The sequence below is a fragment of the Apaloderma vittatum genome, unplaced genomic scaffold, assembly GCF_000703405.1.
Source record: "Apaloderma vittatum isolate BGI_N311 unplaced genomic scaffold, ASM70340v1 scaffold14578, whole genome shotgun sequence".
NCBI lineage: Eukaryota > Metazoa > Chordata > Aves > Trogoniformes > Trogonidae > Apaloderma > Apaloderma vittatum.
Genome location: NW_009729156.1, coordinates 1 through 12,433, shown reverse-complemented (window position 1 = coordinate 12,433; position 12,433 = coordinate 1). Strand labels below are relative to the sequence as shown.

The following is a 12,433-nucleotide window of genomic DNA, read 5'->3' as shown; positions in this document are numbered from 1 at the left end:
CAGGAGGATGAGGAGGGGGCATCTCCCCCCACAGCGTGGGGCTACCGAGCATCAGCCAAGAAGATTTCAGTCGCCATCTCATTTCACAGCCGGCTCTGCAGGGGCAGAGGGCACACAGATCCTCGCATGGCGCCTGGGAACGAGATCTTGCACCCCAAAAGGAAAGGGGACGGTGCTGAGCAGCACCCCATTAACCCCCAGGAGAGAGCGACTTTCACGGCCAGTGCTGCTCGGCACCGCGGTGCCCAGAGAGCTCCCAGCAGTCAGGACAAACGATTTCAAGAAATAGCCTTGGCCCACATGTAGCAGCAGCAGCCTGGGAATAGAAACAGCCAGAAACGTAACGCAGCAGATGCAGAAAGCGCAGGGCAGGCAGCTGGCTGCCCGGCAGACACCGCTGTGCTCTCACCCCGTGCCGCGCAGGGGGTAGCTCAGGACAGCAAACTAACCCATTTGTTGCCACCATCACCCGCGGTGGCCAAACACTAAGAACAAAACGGAGTTGGTCTTAAACTTTAAACACAGAGGAATAACAGAAGCAGTTCTCCCAAACCTAGGGCTCGCAGCCACAACACAAACCGAGCACAACGAAAAAGCAGAAGTTTCAGCAATATTTTCCTCCCTGCTTATGTAACTGACTTAGTAGCTTGCTCATAACTCAAGCTGAAAATCAAAAACGTTCCACCTTCAAGCACCACATTGTCACCACAAGCAAGCACTCAGTAAAGGTGCCACTAAAGTCAAGGAAGGCCGTGATAAAAGCAAACCACATCCCATGCTGATTTATTTAGCAATCCCACTATTTTAGCAGGAGCAGGGAGCTCCCAGAGAACAAGAGGCATGGCTACAAGAAAACCGGAGCAGTCACTGCCTGGCAGGCATCAGGAAGAGCTCTTGGATCCACTGCAGGACCAGAATGGCTTTTCTCCCTCTCAAGCAGCAAGCAGAGAGAGCTCAGGAGAGGCAAGTCTCCCTACCAGCCTGCAGCAGGGTCCCCAGGGGCTCTCTGCAGCTCTGGCAGAGGCTACAGACATTCAAGGCTCCCCAGGATTGTTCACAATGGCTCTAAAGGCTGCTACGAGGAAAAGCAGTTCCTCACTCTGCCAGCAGACACATTAGGCAGGAAGCAGCATGGGGACAGGAGGTTTCTCTCGCACATTAAGGCACTTCAGAATCAATCCTCTCCCTCTGCAATCTGAATCACAGCCACACTCAAGAGTGCTCTTTCAGGGGGGATAAAAGGCTTAAGGCTTCTGGGGTTACAGTGCCCAGGGGGAGCATTTCCAGGGTCTTCTTTTAGTGTTGCTTTATTCCCCAACTCGTGTTGGCCACCGAAAGACTCCAGTTGCATTTACCTGAGGAAAGCAGGTCCTGCTGCAGGAACAGCTACACAAGCAACCAAGCCAGAACTAGACAGGGAGCATCTGAGGAGCCTGCAGCACCTCGATGTAATTAGCAGCAGCAGATGGCACACCGGCTCGCCTGTGAAGTCCACAGCTAGCCCCTGAACACTCTGATAATCCTCTGGTCTTACTAGTCACACAGGATCTGCATAGGGAATTTATCAGAAAGACCAGGGCATACGTTTCCTTTTAGTGATGATTTTAACTGTCACGTTTGCATGTTCAGCATTTGACATGCCTGGAAGGCAATTCAGAATTCATCTCCCAGCATCAGAGACCACACCAGCTCCAGCACACACAGCACAAACACATTCCACAAGATCAAAGCTACTGCAAAGCCCGACACCGAAGCCCTGAACGATTCCAGTTAGCCAGTCAGCAGTTAAACGTTTCTGGCAACAAACCCCCCGATTTTGCACGGATTGGGTAAGTCACACATCTTGTACCCGAGCAATGGGATGGTAAAGTGCTGAATAGGTTTTTGGGTTGTAGGAGCTCTAGACTCCCGAGGGTTTCAAGTCTTCATTTCCAGTCTTACTTTGGTAAGTGTTCTTTACTGGGTGATGCAGTTGTCTCCCATGTCCTGAGCATATCTGTCAGATATTGCTGTCCTTAAGTCCTCCACCTCCTTGTGAAGCTGTTTTACCTCCACCAGTTTCTTTGCAAGTCCATCAGGGCTCAGCAAGTCGTCCTTCTCCTTAGCAGAGTACTGCACGGCTGTGGAGTCAGAGAAGGGAGTTACCTCACATGTAATTCTGACAAAGGGTCAGGCACATTTGCAAGCAAGCCAGAAAAACCAACACAGAGTTGCAAGAAAGGCATTATTTAACGTTGAGTTATTACAGCATGCACCTTGAGAGTGTGCTAACCACAGAAAGAAGGTTCACAACCCCAGAAAGACGAGAACCTTCCACACGAGTTATTTAACTCTGCTGCAGCACTGGAACCAAAGGGTTTGCTCTGTCATCGCTCTGTGTACTTACAGTGAATGCCCAGGAGCAGAGAGAGGTTGGGATCCTTGCCCTGAGCCCTCTGAGTGACGATGCTGTAGACAGACTGCAAATCCTGCAGACAACTGGCCAGCTCGCTGTGCAAGTCCTGGGCGAGGCGGGATGTCTCGGCGGGCAGGGGCTGGGTCGTCAGCTCTGCCTGCCGGAGTCGTTCCTGAAGGGTCAGGTTCTTCTCGATGAGATCCTGGTTCTGCACCGAAAGCTGAGCAAAAGGGTGTGACAGGTTAGCAGTCACTTGGTACAGAACTAGCACATAAAGCAGCTTAATGCAATGGCTTGATGGCAATGGGAAGAGCAGGGGGAGCCAGCCCTCCAGACTCCCTCCACGTGAGCAATCAGCCCGACGGGGTGTGAGCATTCAGCTTTCCTGGCTCACACAGAAGCACTCCCTGACACTGCGCTGTCCCAGCTGAGGCTTCCAGAAAGTTCTGCATCAGCCACCCACCCCAGCACTGGCCATTGCTTCCATCAAGGGCTGCTCGTTGGCTCCCTTGGGGCTTAAGAGGCTTCAGGTAGGGCTGTAACCCAGTTTTGGCTCCAGCTCGCTGCCCTGCTGCCCTCAGCTGGCAAGCTCAGCGTCCTCCACCACAACCCGCAGCCCCAGCTGAAGCTGCCAAGGCAGAAACTGTCCTTCTCCTCCTGCTTTTGAGCAGAGAAAAGCTCCTTTCAGAGCGCTGACAGGACAATGGACTAGCAGGAAGCCGGAGAGGTTGTGCTGCTGACTGCAAACTAAGGGCCTTGCTGAAAGACAACCTTGTTCGTTCAACCGCTGTGCTGAGGCACTACAAACACTCCCACTCTAACCTCTTTCACAGCAGTCCGGAGCTGTTGCAGTGCATTTTCTCTTCTCATCGCCTCCTCTTTCAGAGCTTGGCTTGTCCCCTCTTCCTGGGCCACCTGTTCTTCCAGGTTCTAGAACAGACCACGAGAAAGTAGTAAGTATAACTCACTTTACAGCAGATTCTCAAGTTCTAAGTCCCTCCACAGTCGCTTCTCACCTTTATTTGCGAGGATAACTGCTCCATCTTCTTCTGCTGTTTGTCCACAATCTAGAATCAGAAGTAGAGGTGTTAGAACTGGCCACACAGATTCAGTAATACCACCAGGATTTCTCCTTCAGTAGGACAGCATCCCCTCTTTTTCTTTTTCCTGTCCATTTACTGCTTTCATCATTGCTTCTGTTAGTAGTGGACGTAGATTCCCTGGTGAAAGGCACCTGATAAAAGGCACCATGAGAAGTATCAGCTAAAAACAGACTGGAGAAGTTGCATTCTTGTGGTTTTCCTCTTTCCTCTTCTGCATTCTACAGCTTCTCTCCAGTGTTACTGGAGCAATGCATGGTTATCATACCAACAACAGCTTTTAAAACCCTCAGCTTGGAATTTCAGGAACTGCTGCTTCAGTGCAATGGCAACTGCCTATGACTGCAAAAGTCCCTGATTTCATTTTTGTGCCTGCTGTGACTCAGTGGAAGGAAAAACTTGTGATTCCCAAGTGGGACAGCCCGTTACCTTCCTGAGGCAGTCGCAGTCTTTCTTCAGAGAGTCATTTTCTATTTTCTGTCTCTCCCCATCCTGGGCAAAGGGTCCTCTCTCTGCATTCTTTACACACTGCTGCACCTTGTCCTGCAAGCTAAAATTAGCAAAACACCATGGGAAAAACCAGCTTTATTTAGGGCGTTTCCCTCATAAACAATACAAGAAGGCAAATGATTTTCATATCAGATCTCAGCACTGCTCCGTTTGCATCCCAGCTTGCAAACTACCAGGGCTGTGGCAGGAGTCCTTCTCCCAGGACACAGGCCTGCCCGTGATATTGGCACACTTGCAGAGACAAAATGCTCACGGATTACGTGGGTCCATTTTGCAAGGAGCTACAGCTGAGAGCAATAACCTGATGATGCAGACAAACCGAGATGACGAAACAGGGACCCCCTTTCTTTCAGCTACGTGGTTCTGCTCCCACCCTCCACTACTGGCACACAGAATTTGAACCCGGTGTTTCGTCGAGCGCTCATGTAATCATCACGAATCCACAGTCACCTGGTTCTGACAGGTGGGACAGCGGCTGCGCTGAATCATCACTGCTCTTGTGCAGCGATTTACCTCAGTGCTAAGATGAAGCATATTCTAATTCTCCTGAGTTTTACCTGTGTACAGTGGAAAGAAGTTCCAGCTCCTTGTGTTTTTGGGTTTCCAGTTGCATCTCTTGCTCCCTGAAAGCAGCCCGGACATCTCCAAGCTCTGTTTCCAGCGCCAGCACTGTTTCCTGCATAGCAGTACTCTTCAGTTCAGATTCCTTCAGCTGCAACAAAGACCATCACAAGACTCTAGAGATCTCCCAGGGGTTTCAGCACACACACCGGGTTTCAACTACACTCGCGGTGCTGATTTTTCACTGCCTACAAGGCAATTCTCAGCTATAGTTCAGAATATTCCTCCTCTAAAAAGGCCAGGCCACAACTTTACTCAGGCAGCAGCACAGGGAAGTATCTGCAACTGCAGAAAAGCCACCTGAAGAACTATCAGCATCACTAAAAGGAAGTTTTACCTTCTGACTCTGTTTCTGGTGGTCCTCAAGGGTTGGTAGATCAGCCAAATATCGTTCCAGGGTCTCAATTCTCTGTTGTCTCTCTCTGTTTTGTTCAGATTCCTTCAGGCATTTCTTTTTAAGATTATTAATGTGTTTGTCTCTTCCCTTTACCTGCAGGGAGAGTTATAAACAAGTTCAGCTCATAGAATTTTCTTGTCCATTCTTCAGTTCTCGGTAAACTCACTCATTTACTGTTTTGTAGAGCACTCAACATCAAAACACAAGATCACCTTAACTCAGCAGCATTTCTGCTCATTTAAAGACAGGCTTCTTCTCTGGTTAAAAGAGGAGGTACTGAAATACTTCTAAGTGCAGGAGGAAGGGCTTTTGCTTACAAACCAAAGAATTCTACAAGAAGATCAGAAGATACCTACAGTAACACATTGCCACAGAAAACTTTCACCTAGATACTATATTGACTTTTAGCTTCTTGGAGAAAAAGCACCTTCCCACCTCTAGAGTAATGGGATCATACCCTTTCTTCCTGTTTCTTCAACTCTTCTGCATGTTTTTGCACAGTTTCCTTCAGCGACTCCCGGACCAGCTTTGCATCCACCTCTGCAGCAGCCAGTTTTCTCTCCAGTTCAATCTTTTCCTTACTGAGGGATTCAGTCTTCTCCGTGAACTGCGCTCGAAGAAACGTGTTCTCCCGCTGCAGCTCCTGCAAAGAGACAGCCTCTGAGTTTGGTTCGTTGTGTCAGAGCCGTGTTCCCAGCCCTCCGAATTCCCACACAGCATCCAGCCCGTCTCATACACTGCAGTGTCTGAAGCAGCGCTTGTCAGGGCTGTTAGGCACGGCTTCTAAACAAACTAATAATTCAGGGCTTGAAATCTCAAGAATCACAGAAGAACTCAGAGATGACATGTCATAGGGACCCCACACAAAGGATAATTTTACTCTGCATAGCACTCCTACTCAGGAAACCCCTAATGAGGAGCAGTAGGGCCGTTGGATTTCCCACTGACACCCCGTTGCACGGGATTACAGAATCACAGAATGTCAGGGGTTGGAAGGGACCTCTGAAGATCATCTAGTCCAGCCTTCATCCCAGCACACCCAACCACTACACCACAGCCTCAAGTGCCAGATCTTTTTTTTTTTTTTTAAACACCTCCAGGGTTGGGGACTCCACCACCTCCCTGGGCAGCCCGTTCCAGTGCCTCACCACTCGTTCAGTAAAGAACTTCCTCCCAATATCCAATCTAAACTTACCCTGACGCAACTTGAGGCCATTTCCCCTTGTCCTGTCATTAATAATTAGAGAGAAGAGACCAGCACCAGCCTCACTACAGCCTCCTTTGAGGTAGTTGTAGAGGGCAATAAGGTCTCCTCTCAGCCTCCTCTTCTCCAGAAGAATTACCTGCATTCTCAACATGTAGACATCTCCACAGGGGGCTGAACAGCCAAGCAGGGCACTGTGAACCTGCAGTTCACTTTCCCGGACCTTCTGCTCCAGCTGGGATATGTGTTGTCTTTGTCTGTAACAGGTAACACACTGTTCTCACACACACACCTTCTTTTCAACTATAGCAGAGAGCCACCTGAACAGTGCCCACCACAATAATGCTCCACACTGTGACAAATAGAACAGACGTCTGAGGACTTGGTGAGCAAGCAGAAAAAGTATTTACAGTCCAAATGCCGAAGGTAGTTTTCATCAGGACTTTTTCTGAAAAGTTTATGGACCACTAGTGTTATGTATGAGAAATGCTTTTGCCAGCCCAAACTCAGACAGAACAAATTAAAGTTCTTAAAAAGCTCTAAGAAGGTCCTCAAGCAAAAAGGCAGTAACTCCAGATAATAGCATTGTAAACAGAAATCTTTAGCCCTTAGAAAATGGTAAGAAAAATTGATTTACTTGAACCCTTCAGGATTACCATCCTACTTCCAAAAGGGAGGGAAAGGTCATGAAAAAGAATGGGCTGTTCTCAAAGGTCCTTATGCTGTTCTTTGCAACAAAAAAAGCTCAGCTGGGTAAAAGGGATTTCAAGACAGGAGCTTTCCTTGGTGTTTTCAAAACCCTCCCTTTCCAACAGAAAATGCACTGGAGTCCTTATAGCACATGTCAGTGCCACACTCTAACCTGTCAATGAGGAGCTCTTTCTCCTTGAGCAGGTTTTCATTGGAGTTCAGGATATGGATCCACTGGGCCGGATCAGGTGGAGGCAGCGAAGGGGAAGACATGGAGGGATGGTGGCAGGCACCTCCATTTTGTAACTGAAAGAGGAGACAAAAATGAGGAGGGAGAAGTTTGTGCTCCACGGAGGTAATTGCAACATTGCTAGAGCTATTTTGCACATTGTGTGCTCATCTGCATGCCAGGACATGGCTATTTCAGTCTCTCTCGATGTCCAAGAACAAGTAACTTTGCCCAAGCACAACTGGAGATTAACAAATAATTTTAGATCGCTGTGCTGGCTCGCTGGAAACAACTTGTCTCCATTCAGGTACAGCTAGTGGGAGGTGATAAACAGTTTCCATCTAATAAAAAAAAATAAAATGCATTAAACTGCAGTTTTTTTAAAGAAAAAGTCTGTTTCCCAACTCTGGATACAGAATATAGTTATTCTAGAAATTGTGCAAAGCTTCTTGGCATGCTTTTTCTTAGCAGTTTCTAGCAGACAGAACATTTCACCTCCTGATCTGAACTGCTGTGCAGTCTGTAATATAATACAGGGCTGCTCCACACAAGCAACATGTCAAACGATACCTGTCACGCCACAGGCTGTAAAAACAGGTCGTTAAGAGACTTTCGGTGTAAGACAGGGAGAAGCATGAGACATTTTTCCTCTCACTTCGTAACCAGGGGACAATGATTCACAACTAAAGAAGGCAGGAAGGGTTTCAAACTCACACAGCTCCCTACCTGCATTTGCTCAATCTGCAGTCGCACTTTCTCCAACTGTTGTTTCCAAGCGCTGAGCTCGCAGACCCTCTCGTGCGGATGGAGCGCGCAGCCTTCTTGCATCCACGCTCGAGACGGAGGAGTTACAGGTTTTGAAAAGAAATTGTTGGCCTGGAGTCCCATTGGCATCAGTCTGCTCCCGCTTGGCCACGTTCCGTCCCGGGGCTCGCAGGCTGCGTTGGTCGCCGCCGCCTGCTTACTCTCTGGAAGCACCTTATAATGGTCCTTTCCTGCCTCGGCTGCCCCGGAGCTGGGATTGAACTTCTGGAACCTGCGGAGAGGGTCAGCACACAAATTATCCAGAAAGAGAGACTGGTTAAGGGTGTGCTCGATGGCAGGAGTGTCAAACTTCCAAGTATCTTCTGTTCTCATGTGATCAGAAACAGGATGCCAGGACTGCTCAAAACCGTTCTCCCCTGAAGTCCTGTAGAGACGCAAAAGATCCCTGGGTGGCACCTGAGAAGACTTCCCGGCATTAAAATCTCCATTTCTCACGAGTCCTGCGTGTTCAGGAGCAGATCCCGGCACGGCAGTTTTGGAAGCACTCTGCGAACAGCTCTGATCTCCTGCAGCGCACATCTTGGAGGGCGAGGCACCCAGCGTAGAAGGCATAACATGGGCTGTTGGGATGGTCGCTTGGGTTTTGATGGGCTGGAATGAGGAACCGTTACTGGAACTGCAGAAGTCTGGGGAAAGAAGAGTGATGCTCTAATTACAATCCTGAAAATATTCTGACACAAACAGCCACTCTTCCGCTGAACTTTCTTAAAGAACTTTAAAAACTCATTCTTTTCCCCCAGAGCACGTCCTCCCGAGCAGCAGACTAAGGCACACCCGTTTGCCCTCTCACTACAAGTTTCAGGAGCCTGCTGACATTTTCCTGCCACTGTAAACCACAGGGAGAATTCAGGTTTAATTCAGTACACATTGGTTTTAAACTACTCTAGTATAATCTGAAATCAACAAGGTTACCTTTCTATAGATTGAGCAATCAAATACTTTAAAGTGAATAAAAAGGCTGAAACTTACTCCGCTGAACACTGAGACCTCGATTCTGTTCTGCCCGTCCCACAGCTCAGCGACTCCGAACTGTAACCAAAGTTAACTGGAGCCTTGCCTGAGCCCATGATGAGCTTCAGACATAGCTGACCACCAGATCACCCAGCAGTTCACCTTCGAACTCCTCCAAGACGCTGCAGCAAAGAGCTTTTTCTAGAGCCCAGAGCAATGGCTCTTGCCGTATTGCCACAGGAAACAAGACAGAGCACAGCACACGCACGCCAGCGTGAGCCCGTCCTGTCAGATGGGCACCAAACCTGGCTACGTGGAAATACAGGGTTATTCTTAGCAACTCTCAGATTTCAATACAGCAACAGCCAGAGCTGAGAAAGGCAAACAGTGAAGTGCCTGTTCCCACTCGCCGTCCCAATACATTGTGTATCGGGGCAATTCCAGGTCTCTCCCAGATAGAGAAATGTGTTTTGTTCATGGGTTTGGCTAAAGGCCAGCCCCCACGTGATGTTTCTTTAATCCAACATCAAAACACAAGGTCACCCTTCCACCTGTTTGTAATCCTTCTCGTAGCAATGCTTTGAGAATACAATTTGAATAGGACCCAAACCAAATTCTGCAAAGACCCTCATCCACCTGTGGGAAAACTATCCCAATAAAGGCACAAGACGCTCTCCCCAAAAGTGAGCAGGAGAGAGGAGAAAAATCTCTTAAGACATTACTTGGCTGTACCTAGAAACTCCAGAGAACACCGTGCTACCCAGCAGTTGCTAGCGTGTTCACCTTGGCAAGAAGAAGGGACAGTACAATCTCTTTTTACAGCCCCTAAATTTATACCCCAGCGTCACCATCAGGAACTCTCTGACCAACACGCCACGTGCGGATGCTGCAATCAGTTCCTTGAGTGTGCTAAGAGGTGTCACAACAACATTTCCAACTAACGTACTGACCCGAACATCGGCGTCGCTTCAGCCAGCTGCCAGTGCCACAGCTCAGCCTCAGCTCTTACAAGAAAGAGTTTCAGAACGCTCAGAAAGGCAATTTCTGGAAGAGCCATCGTTACCTCCCCTGCCCTCAGCGTGCAACCGTGTTTTATCATCCTGAGAGAGGCCAGATAGACGCTTAGTGCCCTAGTAATATTTCTAGCAATATTCCCACAAGCCAATCTTTAGAAAAAGCCTTCACACTACTAAGATCTATGGCTCATTCAAAAGGCTTGAAGCAGCTTGTGAAACACATGAACGCATGAAATGCATTGTTTTAAAGAACAACACAGATTTCCTCACTGCTGAGAGAAGAATCAGCGAATCAATAGTGGTTTATGTTACTTTCATGAGTGAAGATTAAAATACAGGTGGAAAACGTTGCTAGGACAAGAAATTTCACAGAATGTGCCTCAGCTGAGGGCAAGTCTGCAGCACTGTTGAGCAAGCCCACAGCTCTAACGCTGAGGAGATCTGCGCACGAAGGCGCAGTAATCTCATGGCTCTAGAGGCACCTATAAATTGTTTTTAAAAAGATAAATCATGTAACAGACTTGCTGATAAGTCACTTGTTGGTCAATACGAAACAGCAAAGCACTGAGGTGGCTCTTTGAGTCAGTTAGAACTTAAAGAAGTCTCTGGCTGTTCCTGTGCGACCCCGCACTGACCATCACCTTCCGTGCTGTCCGAGCAAGAGGTACCAATGCCACCATCGGCGCTGTCGGCCACGCTTGGACAGCGACTGACACGGCTCTGGAACTTCACAGACAACATCGGTGTCTTCCAGTCAGTCTCCAAGAAATCATTCTTCTGACCGGCGCTGGCATCTGGAGAGAAAAAGCCAGGTTTTATGTTTTAGCCAATAGACTGAAAAGCCTTTCAACAGACCTAATTAAGCCATAACTAATAAGCCACGCGACCAAAACCCAAACTGATCCTTGCTTGACTCCCCATATTGGTGCTAAAAAAACCTCTTGCAAAAGGAAATGACAGCAAGCACAGGGAAGTCATATAATATCCACAGGAGACTGAAAAACAATCTCACTGTGGAAGTCAGAAGGCAAAAGCTGTAGCTTATATTCTCATTAAGTTTGATATTACACCCAGGTGATAGTGATACTCAGAGCCAGCTGGTATTCAGACTAAGAAGAGAAGCAGCGCTGGCACACAGCAAAACTGGTTGAATTAAAGGCACTTCTTTGCATTAGCTACTAAGAACTCTTCCAGATTTGTCTTTTTTCCCCTCAAGAGATAGGTTCATTATCAAACCTTCATTCATGAACCTTAGGTTCGTTATCTCCACCCTTGCATACTCATGCAATTGTTTTGTTTTGCAGGAATAAGACAACTGTAAAAGCAGTTAGTAAATAAAGAACTCTTCTCAGGGCCACGTGTCTCCTCAGAGAAACTGAAACAGGATCCAAGAGCAGCAGGGCATTAAAGAAAGGACTGTCCTTACCCGACAGGTCGCTCTGCTGGAGCCTCAGGTCTGGATGTTTCTCAAGAGCAGCCATCTTATCTATCCAGCAAACTATGGGGCAGTAAATAAAAATGTTTTAAATCAGCATAAACCAAACCCTGTTTCCACTAACCCAGCAAAGGGTACACACGCATCAGCTGCTCCTCATTCTGAGCAACACAGTGTTTTCCTGTTTAATTAGCATCTCCTCCCAAGACTCTCTGTTTCATCCTCTCAGCAACAGACGCAGCGCTTAAAAAAATAAACTTGCAGTTTTTGTAGGCTTTCTTCACGCCTGCGAAATGAGGAGAGCTCCTGTTTGCAACACTCTCCAGGTATGCAGCAGTTCAGCAGCGCCTCTCAACCAGGCCATGTGTTATCCCCATCGCAGTTATTTATAGAGCATCAGTCACCATGGTACCTACACGCTGGCTTGGTGTCTACAGAGACTAAAAATCTCCCTTTAAAAGTCTTAACTCTAAACCAGTTCATTTCCGCCCTCTGTAGAGGTCACTGAGCAACTACATGCAGAAATCCGGCCATTCAAAACTTTGCGTTGCTGCTCCATAAATGGCAATCATTATCTATCCGCAGCTTTAGTTTAATTTATCTGCTTATCCTCAAGCCTCAGACGGTGAATTTCCTGCCTCTGATGATGCGAATACAATCTGGAAATTCAAGACCTCTCGAATACTAAATCCTCGATTACCAGCTCTTACAGATTTCTGCTTAGCTGATTCAAATTGCTCACAGAAATCAGTAATTTTTAGAAAACGTAGATTTTACTACATAGGATAAACACGAGGAATGCAACAGAATAATGAACCAGAATCAGCATTTCACCCTGACAGCAGAGAAATAAACCGCTGATTTTAGCGCTTATTATCTTTAACTCGGGTGTTTTTCTAATATTCTGGAGTCTAAAATCTCAGCTTGCAACACTACAGCCAGGCAAGGAAACTGAAGCGGGAGGTCTCCAAATAAAACGAAGCAACCAAAAGCGCTCCCACCTCGCTTCACCACCACCCTCTCACAAACACCCACCCGACAAACCTGCCCCCCGCCAGCA

General features: G+C 47.7%; 1 protein-coding gene across 1 annotated transcript; it reads right to left on the bottom strand.

Moving 5' to 3' along the window:
- Positions 1 to 1,590: 1,590 nt before the first annotated feature.
- On the bottom strand, positions 1,591 to 11,420 carry CEP85 (centrosomal protein 85kDa). Its single transcript, XM_009874348.1, has 13 exons — positions 11,365 to 11,420; positions 10,580 to 10,732; positions 7,873 to 8,597; positions 7,090 to 7,223; positions 6,367 to 6,484; positions 5,481 to 5,666; positions 4,964 to 5,116; positions 4,563 to 4,717; positions 3,925 to 4,045; positions 3,412 to 3,462; positions 3,218 to 3,325; positions 2,387 to 2,615; positions 1,591 to 2,120 (listed from the first exon to the last, which is right to left on the bottom strand). The coding sequence occupies exons 1-13, from the start codon at positions 11,417 to 11,419 to the stop codon at positions 1,957 to 1,959; spliced, it is 2,352 nt and encodes a 783-aa protein (XP_009872650.1). The 5' UTR covers position 11,420; the 3' UTR covers positions 1,591 to 1,956.
- Positions 11,421 to 12,433: the final 1,013 nt, after the last annotated feature.